A 17407-nucleotide genomic window follows, 5' to 3' on the forward strand; every position below is an offset into this window, starting at 1 on the left:
CACTTAATTTTGCTGCACCCTGTTTAATTGCTTTTGATTATACAAAATGGTAATAATGCAACTTCAACGGAGCATGTTCAGTTATGTTTAAATTATTTTTGTTTCTGTAAGTTGAAATAAACTTTATTTGCATGCTAGTTGTGTTTTGGTCTTTAACATTTTCTCAGACTTTTTTCCAGTCATCAACACAAATAGTATATGGATGTCAACATTAACCCTGGGGTGGGGAAGGATGTGTTTATGAATGCACTTTAATTTCTGTAAGTTGAAATAAACTTTTAATAAAAAATTTATTTGCATGCTAGTTGTGTTTTGTTCTTTAATATTGTCTCAGACTTTTTCCAGCCTTCCACACAAATAGTATATGGATGTCATTTAACCCTAGGGTAGGAAAAGGATGTGTTTATGAAAGCACTTCTGAATCTAGGCAATTACCCCTGCCACAGGCATTCAACAATGAATAGAAAATTAATTTCAATCCATCTATTAAAGATGCATTATGGACGAAAACAAACACTTTCTTAAATATTATTGTTGGATACATCATACTGTAGACCAAATCAGACTATGATTTATCGGCAACTATAATATATTAAATAAACACTAATTGCATTGATTGTTATCGTAGACACCAAAAGCATAGATGCACATGCATATTGGAAAATGTCTTTAAAAATTCCTGTGTGCATCGGCATCAGCACTGTAATGTCTATACAAAACTCATAGTTTTCAAATCAGTATTGATGTGTCAAGGAGAACCAAGAATTTGGCATAATCAGAAGATCAACAGCCTTCAAATGCCTTTTTAAATACAATGACCATAATGAATATTATTATACTACAATATACAATTTTGTGGTACTGGAACAAATAAAAAATATGAAATAAACAAGTCATTGTCAATGACATGTCCCCGTTCCGTTCATATTTGAGTGACATATACATTCAAAGCAGATCATGACCGAAATGCACCTGCATATGTACAACACATTGTGCTAAATCTGAACAAAATCCATCCATGCATGACTGAGATCCGGTTCTGGAATTGTGAAAATATGTGATTTTGATGCATTTTCGGCCTTAAAATGGCCATCATTCCGCTATTGTTAAGCAGATCATGAAACAAATGCACATATCTATTTGTGACATGATGTACCATGTGTGTGTGAAGTTTGAACTTGATCAATCCAGACATGTCTTGGATACGGATCCAGAACTGAATTCTTTAACAAAATGGCCGCCAGTCGGCCATTTCGAACTTGATCCGAAAAAAAAAAGACATGCATCAAGGTCCTATTATGTTTAATGTATGTACCAAATTTGAACAAAATCCATCCATGCATAACTGAGATACGGGTCCGGAATGGTGAAAATGTGCCATTTCAATGCATTTTCGGCCTTAAAGCGGCCCCCATTTGGCTATCGTTAATGAGATCATGAAACAAATGCACATACATATTTGTGACATGATGTACCTTGTGTGTGTGAAGTTTGAACTTGATCAATCCAGACATGTCTCGGATACGGATCCAGAACTGAATTCTTTAAAACAAAATGGCCGCCAGTCGGCTATTTTGAACTTGATCCGAAAAAAAAATGACGTGCATCAAGGTCCTATTATGTTTAATGTATGTACCAAATTTGAATGAAATCCGTCCATGCATAACTGAGATCCGGGTCCGGAATGGTGAAAATGTGCGATTTCAATGCATTTTCGGCCTTAAAGCGGCCGCCATTTGGCTATCGTTAATGAGATCATGAAACAAATGCACATACATATTTGTGACATGATGTACCTTGTGTGTGTGAAGTTTGAACTCGATCAATCCAAGCATGTCTCAGATACGGATCCAGAACTGAATTCTTTAAAACAAAATGGCCGCCAGTCGGCCATTTCGAACCCAATCCCAAAAAAAAAATGACGTGCATCAAGGTCCTATTATGTTTAATGTATGTACCAAATTTGAACAAAATCCGTCCATGCATAACTGAGATCCGGGTCCGGAATGGTGAAAATGTGCGATTTTGATGCATTTTCGGCATTAAAATGGCCGCTATTCGACTATCGTTAATGAGATCATGAAACAAATGCACATACATATTTGTGACATGATGTACCTTGTGTGTGTGAAGTTTGAACTTGATCAATCCAGACATGTCTCGGATACGGATCCAGAACTGAATTCTTTAAAACAAAATGGCCGCCAGTCGGCTATTTCGAACTTGATCCGAAAAAAAAAATGACGTGCATCAAGGTCCTATTATGTTTAATGTATGTACCAAATTTGAATGAAATCCGTCCATGCATAACTGAGATCCGGGTCCGGAATGGTGAAAATGTGCGATTTCAATGCATTTTCGGCCTTAAAGCGGCCGCCATTTGGCTATCGTTAATGAGATCATGAAACAAATGCACATACATATTTGTGACATGATGTACCTTGTGTGTGTGAAGTTTGAACTCGATCAATCCAAGCATGTCTCAGATACGGATCCAGAACTGAATTCTTTAAAACAAAATGGCCGCCAGTCGGCCATTTCGAACCCGATCCAAAAAAAAAAATGACGTGCATCAAGGTCCTATTATGTTTAATGTATGTACCAAATTTGAACAAAATCCATCCATGCATAACTGAGATCCGGGTCCGGAATGGTGAAAATGTGCGATTTTGATGCATTTTCGGCCTTAAAATGGCCGCTATTCGGCTATCGTTAATCGGATCATGAAAAAAATGCATGTGCATATGTCCCATATAAGGTGTGATGTATGAGTGAAGTTTGAACTTAATCGGTCCATGCATGTTCGAGATACAGGTGATCACGGACGCACGGACGCACAGATGCACGGACGCACGGACGCACACAGGGCAAAACATAAGTCCCCGTTTTCGGACTGCGTCCGAACGGGGACTAACAAATAAATAAATAAACAGTATTTTTAACACAAATATATAACAAATTACAGAAGTATCACCCAGGCTGGAAAAAGGTGGCAAGATTTAATGGTTAAACTTGGTGAACATGCATACATACAGAAGAAAAAAAGTGTAAAAAATAGAATGGTTGACATGTACCATGCATCTGTAGAAGCTGAAGATCAAAAGAGGGTGTTGGCAGAGTTTTCACTGCCCGATAGCAGCATCAGATGTGTTGTTGCAACAGTTGCTTTTGGAATGGGGATTAATATCCCAGATATTGAGATCATAATTCACTGGGGAGGAAGCAACAATGTGCTGCAATACTGGCAGGAAGTTTGGCGATGTGCCCGTGATACAGCCAGCCATGGTGAGGCATACTGCTATTCACTCCGAACAGATGTATTTAGGTACGAAGAAGATATGAAAATTCTCTGTAACAAACTTATTAATAGAAATATGAAGTGTCTGAGATTTGAAATTTTGCAGGTTTAAGTATACATGAAATGGACGAACAATATCTGCAAGACCTTTGTGATAAACCACATTGTAATATGTCATGTGACTTATGTACCTGTCATTACTGCACATGTTGCTGTGTATGCAGACAATTGTGTCCATGTCAAAACAAGCTTTAGCTCTCTTTTTTGCAAACAATGAGGTGTAGAACTTATACAGACCCTTAAATTTGCATTACCAATTTGAAAATATGTGAAACATCACTCTCACAAGTTAAAAATATAAATATTCTGTTTTGCTAAAAAATATGAATTATTAAAGTGACAATAGCTGCAACTATCGATAGTTTTTAATTTTTATTTTTAATAAAACATATCCTGTGCCAATTTGTAAAGGCCATTGATGAAATGTGGACACTGAATGCTTAGCATATATATCGGCGTACATTAAATCACTTGCAAGTGAAAAAAGATGGCAACAGGGTTTTATCCTAGTCTCCAGAGGGCGGCGTCTATTGAAATGCAGTTTTGTCGAGCGATCCTTGGGGATTAAGATACAAGATAACACACCAGGGGCTCTTGGTGAAATGTCAAATATGTTGCCTTCTTGAGAGTTTATGCCTCTCTCTGGTGGTCTTTCACTGTTGATATTTATGCATGTCATGTGTCAACATTTTCTATGACGCCAATCATGTGACAGATTTCAAAAAATGGCGACTATTTGACCCTTAGTTTTCGCATCACATTTTTTAAAGCACAATTGTGTCTAAATAATACTTCTGTAAGATTTAAGAGGTTATTTTTGATCAAAAAAATGTTCAAAATCACAGCTATTCTCACTTTAATATTTGATATCTTGCCTGAACCTTTTTCGCACATTTCATTTCCAGACTACTGGAGGTTCTTACCACTTAGGCAAAGATACTTGCAATCTCACAAACCTTCAAACCTTCCCCATAGAATAAATAACATGTTTAGTGTAATGTACATTTCTATCGGATATGCACTTCTATTAGAGTGAATACAGCATTGTGAGTAGGCTGAACTATAAAATAAAACATTTTGACCATAGATATACCTATGTAACATATACCCATGTGCTACTAATATAACAATTACTGTATGCAATTCATTGTGATGAAATAGGTACCATATTATCTCTATTAGACATTTTGTTTGAATTTTTGGTTTGTAACAATCATATTGATATATTTTCACCTCTATAAACTATACAAGTATGAAATTATATTTCTTGCAATATATTTTATTGTTACATGTACTCACCAAATAAACATTATTCTGTTGGCAGACATCTGATTTCATCATCTAAATTGACAGAATATCTCTTTAATGTTGCTTTTAATTTACAAGGTTCTCTGACTACAATTTTATGTTCAAAGTTTGCGAAGTCAGTATATTTTCTACCCTCAACTATCTCAAACAGTCTATCATTCTTATAAGTTTTTATAAACTTTTTTACATCCTCCCTATAAGATTCTTTGGTAGCAGTGACCTTGCAGATATGAATATCCACAACTTTCGCAAAATAAGCTTGGTCCATCTTCTTTCCTAGGCTCCCAACAAGTTGACTAGTTCGAGCAACCTGGGTGTCTGTATACTGGCCATGACTATGTTTCAAATTATCTGTGAAAATACAAGTTGTTTTTCATTTAAAAAATGTACCATATGGTTTCATTATGAATATGTGCAAAATGATTTCTACAGGATGTACATAGTATATTGGAATATGTTCCTGCACACGCACTGTGAATTATACTGTAGCAATCATTGGTCCTGAATAACCCACTTACATGTACAATATTTTCATAATTTGTCTTCACTGCAGTCAAGAAGCAGCAAACTGATTTAAAACAGGATTAATAGTTTTGACTCCTGTACACATAACAATTTTTCATATTTTCATACCAAGACCAAATATTAGCTCACACGTTCGCCAAAACAAATTTATATGTATTAAAGTCATCAGGCTAATACTTCCCAAAAAAAAAGTTGAAAATACAATTTTTAGCTCTGCTGTTATTGGAGATGACAGAGTGCAGCTATTCATACAAGTGATTGTTGCTATCCGTCTGTCCATCGACCTTCAAAAATTTCAATTTTGACTTTTTTATGAAAACTACCAGCTCAATTGCTTTGATATTTGATAAGTAAGTACCTCTATGAGATTTGTAACCTGTAATATTGCAATTGCCATGGCAACAACCATATAAACTATCATGGTTGTGATATGGCAAGGCAAAAACACATCTCATAGTATTGAACATTATCAACTCATCCAATTACCGGGTATAACGTTTTGTCATATGAACAATATCTTCTAAATATATTTATTTTGTGCTATGTTTGTCATGTGTCATTTGACAACTTAAGTAAACACACTAACCTTTGAATTCATTATTAAGAAACTCGTTCACCAGATCTAGGGGAATATTGTTACCTGCCCCACCTGTTAGGTTTGCAGTCCTGTTCCATTTCAAATCATGTGCCAATCTTGGTGACAACCAACCATTCACACCTGGAATTTAAACATCAAAACAACATAAAACACAATAATTCATCGAATGCCTGCTCTTTCAGCGAATTCTTTGCAAATAATGCACCTAATATATTATCTGCTTGAGTAAAAGAGATTAGTTTCTCTTAATAAGCAAATATGCTGATATACACTCATTAAATATATTATTTCCATCCGAAAAAAAATCTTTGAAAGGAACAGAAGTACTGTAAAATGATTAATTTTTCACTGGGTTTTAATTTGGCTTATTTCGCTGACTGGAAAGTGCGCTAAATTAAAACCCAGGGAATATGTATAATTTCGCATAAAACACATTATCCAAATGATAAAACCGTGAAGTTAAAACCCACTGAATATGCCTGAAATGGTAAATCAGTGAAATTTAAACCCAGTGAAAATTAGTCATTTTACAGTATATGGTAAATATATGTAGAGAACTCAAACTTATATACCTGCTAATAGTCTGTGTCCTAGAATTTTATATTTGTAATGGTTATAAGACCAAAAATCCAGCATCCCAATTTTCCAGTTCACCACCATCTCTTCGCCATCATTTTCCCTTTCAGCATCTTTCTCGCACATGTATTTTAATCCTTTCCATGTTAGTGATTTTGTGTACTCTACCACGTGATCTTTCTTATCCATAATTTGTTTCCCTTTCTTACACTCATAAGAGCAGAACCAGTAATCATCTGCTGTTTTACAAACAAAATAATACCATATCAGTGTATTATACGAGTTAATACAACTTTTATACATGTATGTATGTCATATTTTAAAACAAATATTGAAGTTTTATTAGTATTCTTCTAAATACTCTGAGTACCGGTAAATTATATCTAATCGTGGATAAAAAATCAAATCGATACCTGGTGTGATAGCTAGTCCTTTGCATTCCAAATGAAACCTCTCCCCATTCAAACATTTACTTCCTGAGAAACATTTAATCAGCATGGCCTCTGGTTTATAGATTTTGCAACAGTATGTAACATGAGATGAGCATTCTGATGAGCACCACCATTCTTCATCAGATGTAGGTAGGTCTTCTTTCATGATATTGACACAAACTATGTGATACCATCTTGCAAGGATACAGAGAACACCAGCAGAGCATTCAATCCATGTATCACAGTCAACAGCTAGTTTATGAGAAAAAAAAGACATTTTATTAACTTTAAAGCTGATATATGAACATTAATACATGAATGAAATACAAAAATAATGTTCACTACAACAAAACAAAAAGTAAGTACCTTCATCAGGATCACAAACACAAAAATCTCTTTCATCATCTTCATCATCATCGTCATCTGCACTGCAAGCTTGGAGAATTGAAAATTTGTCAATCTCTGGCCACAGATGAGAAACTACTTTCTTCGATATGCCATCTAAATATTGCTGCCGCAACTCTTTTCCTAGATCATAAGGTGAGTCAACTGGAATGCTGTCAATGGATTCCAATTGCAGTAATGTAAGTCCGAGAAGTGTCACAAAACCTTCAGTAGTAAAATTAATCAGATTAGTTACTTCATTCAAATTATCCATGACTTTTGTCTTCACATTCTTGTGCTTGAAAATGGTACGTATGTTATATAGTGTACCACGACTGCCAGCACTTTTTGATGAGTACATAGTATCCATAATGTCCTAAAAAAATAATTACAAAAAGAAGAATAATGTTAGAAATGTACAGGCTTCTATCATTGTATCACAACAACAAATAAAATAAAATAAAATAAAATAAAATGAAATAAAATGAAATAAAATAAAATGAAATAAAATAAAATGAAATAGTGAGTTCAAATGTGAATAAAATTAACAATACAAGTCATGTTTTTCTTTCTTTACCTCAAAGGCATTGTGTCCTATGATAAAAGTGAATAACCCAAAACAGAACTCTGACACATATCAGTTCATAAGGTCTAATTTGTTGATTTTTCTTTCAGAATAAAAATGGTGATGACATGTGGGAAATTCCATTAACAATCGAAAAACACTATTTCACACACATATCACATATACATAAATACTTAAACATTTATGAATAAAATGACACAGACTATATAAGCACATTACCTGCAATACTATGCCACGCCTGTGAAATTCTTGTGGTGTGGGTTCAAGCCCAGCAAACCTATTAACCGGATTTTCACTAGCTGCCATTGATATCCTGGCTTCTATCATCCTTTCAACAGAAGACTGATCCCCATTACAAGGTATCACATAAGGTAATCCATTGGGCTGAGTTGGAACGTATTTCTTTAGATGTTTCATGATGGCAACAACACCTTTTCCACTGCCTGGGTTTTCCTGTACCACTCCTAAGTTAACCTACAAGGACATTGTAAACATCTGGTATTAAATCTTAAATTTCCACTAATAATTTCATTATTTTTAATCATACTTAAAGTGCAAGGAGTGACAAATTCAGAACATGTAATCTGTAAACTTACAACTTTGCTTTTCTTCTTAGACAAGTCAGAGTATTCATGGAGTATATGTTTTACTACACAGTCTGAATAGAACTGTTCAAAGTGTGTAAAATGTTTGCACAAAATTCGAGATACAATAATTTCCATTCTTTGTTTCAGTCTATCCCAGTCTTCTTTTGATGGTAGGAAGCAACTCAGAGGAATATCTGACGCTGATTTTCTTGTGTCGTCTTCTAGGTGCCTAGAGTGTACTCTGTTTTGGGTGGCGAAGCACATGGCCCACATAAGAAATTGATTTTGCTTCACTGATGTGTGATAGCGAGTCAAACTGAGTTTCTGGACATTGTCCCAACATAAGCTATACCCAGTAGCTGTATAGAAAAGATAAAATTTAATTAAAATTTGCCACTGCTAAGGTTATTGGTTATTTTGTAGGATAGTATTATTAACATAGCTTACATTTGTCAACAGGCACTATATCTATAGACTCGTCATCTTCATTTCTGTCACATTCAAAAAGTGACCGTCTGCTTCTAGTGGTATTTTCATCCTCATCTGTAACATCATCATTATCATCATAATCATCATCATCATCATTGCTACTACTAGAAGATAGCTCCACATCACTTTCATTCTCACTGACAATATCATCAGCACTAATGATCAGATTTTCTTCCACCAGGTTCTGATGTGATATAGCTGTTCTGCCAAGTTCTTCCTATCAAGAAATACAACAAATAGTGATTTATAATACCCACATATGCTATGCAATACTTGGACGGCAACAATATTGCAAAACATTAAATTAAACTCCTGTACATTTTCATGAAAGAGTACATAAGACATAGTTTTTACCTCTATCATAGTCCTCATGTCATGTATTTCTTGATCAAAACCTTTTCGCAACCTATCAACAGTCCCACGTGTACCCTTAACTCCTAGGCAAATTCCAATCTGCTGGAAACACCTGAAAAGCTGTTAAAAAACAAGACATGAATGTCACAGTCCCCGTTATTTAATTATAAAATACTCATGTTAAAATAATACATGGAACATCTGCAAACAATTGAATTAATATGTACTCTATGTGGGTACAACTCATCATAAAGTGATTTCCCTTAATCTGATAACTGAAAACTTTCATTGACCTGGGTCAAAAATCTCAGAGAATACAAGTGCAACTAAACTATGTCTCATACATGCTCAAGAAACTGCATTCATAAATCTGAGTAAACCTTGATGTACCTTTAATAACAACTTGACTTCTTTGTTAATTCAGGTCTTTGTATATTACCAGGACCTGGGTTTGTTTCAGCATCACTACTATAATTCCCATCAAAATGTAGCCCAGACAACCCTCTACATTTTCTACTATGATTGGTAATGTTACGACCCATCTGTCACTGATTCAGATCAAAGTCATGACCAAGTCATGATATCACTAAAAACCCCAGCATTACAATTTAAGCTAATTATTTATTCTGAGCATGCTCAGTTGTTCTCTCAGTGCAGTGGGAAGAGGTAATTTTGGATGAAAAATTTGAAAAAGGACCCACATAGGATTTTCAGATCTGGAGAAAAAAAATTATGTGCATATTCAACAGAGACTTGTTCATAAACCTGCCAAGTTTTATGGATATCTGCTGCAGAATTTCTGAAAAAATGTTGGAGACATAAAGGGGATGGACGGAAGGAAACCAGAAATAATAAATAATAGTCGCCTTTCAGGCTAGGCCTGAACGGGGACTAATAAGAATATTCATAGTCTGCAACCTAACATGTATAACCATACCACATTTTCCAAACAAACAAATCTTTGATTTGATTGTAAAAACAAACTGTCATAAACATGTAATCTAAAATGTACAATGCATATAACAAATTTGAATGAAACTGACGAACCATGTCCATGATACAATATTTCCAAAAAAACAAGATGACTGCCAGTCGGCCATCTTTAATCATATTGCGAAACGCCAGACATGTATCCTAACATATATAAAGCATGTACCAAACGAAAACTCACAAAGCATGCATAAGATATCACATTTTTAAAAAACAAAATGGCTTCCAGTTAGCCATCTTGGATTGAATCTGTAAACGACATGTGCATATATCCCAGATGGTTCTGAAATATGACTCCAGACATACGGACTAATAAGTATATTTGGATCAGCTACAAAAATTCCAATACAATAGAATCATTCATTCTTACATTTTGGCTGCAGCCACTTTTGTACATCTGAATGGAATTGAATCCTTGTATGATATTAAATTTTCTTCTTCTTCTTAAATGAAGTATCATATACATCAATGTACCATATGCTGGGGTTAATTTTCCGCATGTACCATCTCCTTGGCTGAAAAGGATAAAAATAATTTTTAATAAGTATACCACTATTACAAAAATGGTATGCGTAATACAGTGTATTTACTAAACTATAGAATAACTGACAACCGGTATATCAAATTAAAATGTACTCACATATCTACTATGTCAGAATTTCTCTGTGTTGTTAAAGCTGAATGTATAATCAAACTTAATACAGGTAGATTTGCATTTATCTCACTAATTACAGAGTCCCACTGAAAAGTTTCACACGTTTCTTTTGTCAGATGTTTGACTTCACTATTTTTTACATAATTTCCTACTTCTTTTTTCACCTAAAATTTAAAAGAAAATATTTAGTTTATTCCTAAGTTTAGTCTTTCGGAAACTGCCAACTCATTGAAACTTTGTTAGGCTTGTCATAAATGAATCTTACCTTGTTGCGTACAACATTCAGCACTTGTCTCCTGGCTCTAACACTACTACGAAAAAGAATATTCACTGCTGACTCGTAGTCATGTCTTTGAATTGCCATCACAGCTTTCTTGACAAAAGTTATTTTCTGTTGAATGTAATAAAGGAATATCATAGTATGATATGATATGATATGATATTTTCATACTATTGTTCCTTATTTAAAAATTTGTTAACACATAATTTGAGTGATGGTATAACAAAATAACTCATCATTTGTAAATTCAATCCATCGAAAAAATATAAAAAAACATTTTCATAAACGATTTTTATTATATAAATACACTGATTCATAAACATAAATCCATTTGAATACATTCTCACTACAAATTACACAATACTTATTTTTCAATGGCGTTTCTTCACAGCACAAACTCTTTGAATCATGCACACGTGTGAGTACTTCGGTGACACATTTTATAGCTACGCCCAAAATAGTCCATTATTTATTGCGCAACTGTGACCAACGACATCATTCTGTTAACATCCACACATTTTCATAAAATCTCCATGCACTTTTTGATCATTCATAAGTAAAATACACTACATTTTACTCCAGAAAAACAATTTTCTTGGTACATTCCTACATTCTTGCATATTAAATGAGGAGTTCAGACACATTCCAAGCGGAACACTTTTCTTGGACTAATAACAAAGCTGGTCAATACTTTCCCAATAAATATAAAAATATATTTAAAAGGAATACTAACCTTTGCACTCTTCTTTAGTATATGTTCCTTGAAATCTTTTGATTTTTTTAATCTACGAGGTGTACTACTTGGGGAATTAACGCAGCGTTTTCTTTTTCTGCTAATGTAGGTGCCTTCCACTGTCCTCTTCATCAACTCATTTTCAGCAACATTGCTCTCTTTCTTTTTCTTCCGCGTCTTCTCCAACAACCCATAGCACACATGACATAAATACTTATCAGTTGCCTTGCCAAATGGTGAAAATGTAGCATCAAAAATATTTTCCAATGCTTCACCAACATTCTCCCCTTCATTTATCTGTTTTTGAGAAGACTGTCTCCTGTATCCTTTTGATTTAGGAAGAAAACCATCACCACAGTTTATACACTTGGTCTCCATGATTGTGCTAATCAATACATGACTTTCTTTGCACATATGCTGGAGATTTCATTTTGAACGAGTCCCCAAGTTCAATGCAAATTAGAAGAAGTTTTTTTTTATAGACAATAGTAATATGCAAATCGCAATTTTTTTTTTTTTTTTTTTTATTATAGACAATTGTAAAATGCAACTTTTTTAGGGAATAATTACTTTATTTATTATTTTCAATACGTTACAGTTCATTTTACATTTATTAAAGAAAAAAACGGAACAAAAAATCCCCAGTTTTCAGTAATACTTTTCCTCTGAAATAAAGTATGCGCGAACGGGGATGTCCCACTGCTGGACGTCAAGGCGAGATCTGATCGAGACTGTGACGCGTCGTGACGTCACGATAATTTATTCAAGATGGCGGCAAACACGGGGATTTCGCTGTTGCGTTCACATTTTCCGCGGTTTTCGTCGTGAAATCGACCAATTTCGGACTATCGTTCTCAGAATAATTGGTAAAATAGTTTCGGGACCCATCGACAGTAGAAAGGTAGAAACTTGGGGCGAAATTAATAAAAAAAACGGCTGTTTACGGCCCGACCTGAATCCAGTTCGGTAAAATATGGTAACTCGCATAGGATGGAACTGTAGCTCCCTGGTTTCGCGTTAACACCACGACGAACAAAATAACCGACAGCGAAACCAAGCGAGCTACAGAACTGCAGCTATCGGACGTCTTGTTTTTATTTTTGTTGTTGTATGTCGAACATGGGCCGGCCAGTGTCTGTCACGTAAATAATGCGGTCGGCAACATAGGGCTATGATTCCACAGCTAATGGAATGTGAGACAATGTTAGCGAATCGATCGAAAAATACTATAATTTGTGTAACATTCTTACCGGGCATTCTTAGCATTGAGATCGAGTTACAAGACCGAAAGTTACTTTAGTTACTTTTTAACTTTAATTCAGAAATTTCGATGAAAATAAATAGTCATTTTGTGTCGTCATAAACGTCAACATGCGGGTTTTGCATGATGAGCACGGGAGATTAATAATATACAGATTTTTGATTGGCATAGAGTTTTTTTCTGAGAAATTTCCCGTGAAAATTTATTCACAGGATGACTTGTGTTCTAGGCAGTGAACTTTTGAATGATGACTATTTTCCCCACTGTTAACAATGTGAGCTTATCGTGAATATGTTTAATTAATACTGAGTTATTCAAATAAAGGTTCTGGTGTCTACATTGCATATTTTGTTGTGATGTTTTGTTGTACCATCATAAATGGTACATTTTGTGGAGCAGACTGCCTAATTTGATGTCATGAAATTACACACAAAATTAGAGCTCAGGTTGCACCAGCAAGCACCATTTTCAGCATGCTGTTCTTGTTTTCGGCGGACGACAGAGGGCTCCCTCTCCTTCTCTCTTCCCCGTTGTGCTCGGTCGCGGGAAAATGCTCTGCAGTTTCCAGACAAAGTTTACTAATACTTTTTTTTTCTTGTTTAGTAAATTTACTATTACCTAGCAAATTCCAGAGAGAGCCCAGAATTTACATTAATAGTTAATTTAAGCTTCTTGTTTCTCAAATACTCTCAGTGTATAAGAGTTTTTCTAAGCTTTTTAGCTCCGCTGTCGACAAAGTCGACACAGCGGAGCTGTTCATATTACTGATTGTCCATCGTGGTGTAGGCGGCGGCGGCAGCGTCAACTTTACAATTTCAACTTCTTAGAAACCGCAGGTCAAAATGTGTTCAAATCTGATATACAAGTACCTTGGATGGTTCTTTTTCAGATTTGTTCTTTTCATGTCAAAATCTCAAATTCTCTATTTTTGGTGAATATTTTTGTCATTTTTGGTAAAAAATGATATTTTCGACTTCTTGTAAAAAACCGTAAGTCTGATTACTTTGATATAACATATATAGGTACTATATGTGGACCTCTCTCAGATTTGATCATTTCGTGATGGTATCTTTAATTCTCTGAGTTTGGTGAATATTTTTGTAATTTTTGGTGAAAAGCGATATTTTCAACTTCTTGTTGAAAACCTCAAGTCCGATTGCTTTGATATCACATGTATAGGTACTACATGTGGACCTCTCTCAGATTTGTTCATTTCGTGATGATTTCTTTAATTCTCTAATTTTGATGACTATTTTTGTCATTTTTGGTAAAAAAGTGAACCTCTCACACATTTGTTCATTTTTGACTCCTGTGTGCTGTGATTTGATCAGTTTTGGGTAAAAATCTGTGCAATATTAATTACCTATTTTGCATGATGATTAATCAATTTTTGGCTTTTCCACTGATATCTCAATTACTAATCATCACATTTCAATAAAATTTGGTACAGAGATGTCATCGGACGCTGCACAGACCTGATAGTTTTTAGGGTAATATCAGTACATATTAATTACCTAATTTGCATAATTAATTAATTTTCAGCTTTTGATATTTCAAGTAGTAATCATCACATTTTAATAAAACTTGGTACATAGATGCCATAGGACACTGCACAAACCTGATAGTTTTTAGGGTAATATCAGTACATATTAATTACCTAATTTGCATAATTAATTATTTTTCAGCTTTTGTTATTTTTTTGAATTATTTTTTAATGTGTCTTCAATACTCTCAGCATACAGGAGTTCTTTCTAAGCTTTCTTTGATCTAATGATATCTTTAATTCTCTATTTTTGGTGAATATTTTTGTCATTTTTGGTAAAAAGTGATATTTTTGACTTTTTGTTAAAAACCGCAAGTCCAATTGCTTTGATATTACATATAAAGGTACTACATGTGGACCACTCTCAGATTTGTTCATTTCATGATGATATCTTCAATTCTTTAATTTTGATGTATATTTTTGTCATTTTTGGTAAAAAGTGATATTTTTGACTTCTTGTTGAAAACCGCAAGTCCGATTGCTTTTATATTACATATATAGGTACTACATGTGGACCTCTTTCAGATTTGTTAATTTCGTGGTGATATCTTCAATTATCTAATTTTGATGATCATTTTTGGTGAAAAGTGATATTTTTGAATTCTTGTTAAAACAGCAAGTCCCATTGCTTTGATACTATACATATTGTTCATTTTCTAATAAAATCTTCTGTTCTTTAATTGAAATGTGCATTGCTAACAGCGGAGCTATCTCAGCCAACTGGCTGCTTGTTAGTCCCCGTTCGGACGAAGTCCGAAAACGGGGACTTATAATTCGGTCTCCGTCCGTCCGTGCGTCTGTGCGTCCGTGCGTCCGTGTGTCCGTGCGTTCGTCCGGAGTCGTATCTCAGAATCCCTTGGACCGATTCTGTTCATTCTTTGCATGTGCCTAGTACTTTATGTGGGACATATGCACATACAGTGGTTTAGCGATTCGATTCAAAATGGCCGACTGGCAGCCATCTTGTTTTTTGAAAATGTTGTATTTAGGACATGCTTTGTCAGTTTTCATTCAAACTTGGTACATAGATTATACATGTTAGGATACATGTCCATTATGATTTATTTCACAATTGGATCAAAGATGGCCGACTGGCAGCCATCTTGTTTTTTGAAAATGTCGTATTTTGGACATGCTTTGTCAGTTTTCGTTCAAATTTAGTACATAGATCATACATGTTAGGATACATGTCCCCGACCGTCCGTGAGTTCCTGAGTATGTCCGTCCGACCGTCCGTGTGTCCGTCTGTCCGTGCGTCAGTCTATCCAACGTCATATTTCAGAATCCTGTGGACCGATTCCGTTCATTCTTTGCATGTGCCTAGTGCCTTATGTGGGACATATGCACATGCAGTGGTTTAGCGATTCGATTCAAAATGGCCGACTGGCAGCCATCTTGTTTTTTGAAAATGTTGTATTTTGGACATGCTTTGTCAGTTGTCATTCAAACTTGGTACATACTAGTAGATTATACATGTTAGGATACATGTCTATGACGATTTATTTCGCAATTGGATCAAAGATGGTCGACTGGCAGGCATCTTACTTTTGTTTTTTATGTGGTATCTTGGACGTGCTCTGTCAGTTTTCATTCAAATTTGGCACATACATGTACTTTATACATGTTAGGATGCATGTCTATGACAATTTGTTTCAAAATCTGGTCAAGGATGGCCGATTGACAGCCATCTGACTTTTTGGCCTTACTACTTCCACAATTTATGTACTATTTTCATTCGTATTTGGCACATACATCATACATATCAGTGTGTTTCATAATCAGATCAAAGATGGCTGAATAACAGCTGTTTTTATTTTGGCCATATTACTATGACACAAAACACGTGTTTTGATGTAAATAAACAATCTGTTGTATACGCCACTTGGAACTCAAGTTTCAAGGACACGCTCGCGACAACCCCTCCGCTTTAATATGACGAGCACAAAGAGAACTTAACGGTGACTGTGTCATTTTCAATGACTTGTTTTGATTGATTTTGTTATTTTAGCATGAAATTGATAGACATTGCTAATTGCTGGAAACATGCACTACTGAAAGGCTAAATTGCTTCAATTCACTCTCATTTGCATTGATGATTGTATCACCAGTGAATCGTATGTATGGTAACTGTTACATTAAACTGGAACATTAAAGCAAGCCCTGGAATACAAATTAATCATCAATGGTATGGTATGAGTGAATACGATTTCACTTTCTTATTGTGTATTGTATCATTAGAGGATTATTTCAACTTTTTTGTGTTTGGCCGAATATTATTTCCCATACGTGTCGGACTGTAGTACATTAAATTAAATAATGCTATTGATTAGGAAGATGATCACACAACCATATAATTATATAGTCTTGTACTTGAAAGAAGGAGCAGAATACAAAATGCAATATTTCTCTAATATCAGTGGAAATATTTCTCTAATATGCTATCATCCACTCTAAAATAGTCACAGGATGTTGATGATTCATGCATATCACAATAAAATTTGTCAATACCAGACCAAGACCCAGTAATAAGTTGCAGAAATGCTTGATTTTAATACATTACAAAAATAAAATGTTTAGATTTCCAAACAACTGAACTTGAACTTAAATGAATTAGCATAGATAAACACATATACCGGTAATAGTTTTTTATGAGGAAAGGAAGTCCAAACATAAAGACTTGGTTGTTGATGGGTTGAAATGAACAAAATAAAACAAGCAGTCTTTTGGCTGATCTTTATCTGCTGCTTGT

At 34.7% G+C, this 17407-nt stretch overlaps 1 protein-coding gene across 1 annotated transcript; it reads right to left on the reverse strand.

The window, feature by feature from the left end:
- Nucleotides 1-4667: 4667 nt before the first annotated feature.
- Nucleotides 4668-12352, reverse strand: LOC144349629 (uncharacterized). Its single transcript, XM_085496892.1, has 13 exons — nucleotides 11855-12352; nucleotides 11107-11232; nucleotides 10827-11005; nucleotides 10557-10701; nucleotides 9197-9316; nucleotides 8801-9059; nucleotides 8363-8712; nucleotides 7986-8240; nucleotides 7163-7556; nucleotides 6779-7048; nucleotides 6362-6604; nucleotides 5778-5909; nucleotides 4668-5017 (listed from the first exon to the last, which is right to left on the reverse strand). The coding sequence occupies exons 1-13, from the start codon at nucleotides 12266-12268 to the stop codon at nucleotides 4668-4670; spliced, it is 3237 nt and encodes a 1078-aa protein (XP_085353018.1). The 5' UTR covers nucleotides 12269-12352.
- Nucleotides 12353-17407: the final 5055 nt, after the last annotated feature.

Source organism: Saccoglossus kowalevskii, chromosome 1 (genome assembly GCF_978046115.1).
Source record: "Saccoglossus kowalevskii chromosome 1, keSacKowa6.1, whole genome shotgun sequence".
Taxonomy (NCBI): Eukaryota; Metazoa; Hemichordata; class Enteropneusta; family Harrimaniidae; genus Saccoglossus; species Saccoglossus kowalevskii.

Coding starts and splice junctions, on each gene's coding strand:
- LOC144349629 (XM_085496892.1), bottom strand. CDS start 12,268: ATGTGCAAAGAAAGTCATGTATTGATTAGCACAATCATGGAGACCAAG. Junction 9,060..9,196: donor ACATGAGGACTATGATAGAG/GTAAAAACTATG, acceptor ATTTCTTGATAG/GAAGAACTTGGCAGAACAGC. Junction 6,605..6,778: donor AGGACTAGCTATCACACCAG/GTATCGATTTGA, acceptor TTTGTAAAACAG/CAGATGATTACTGGTTCTGC.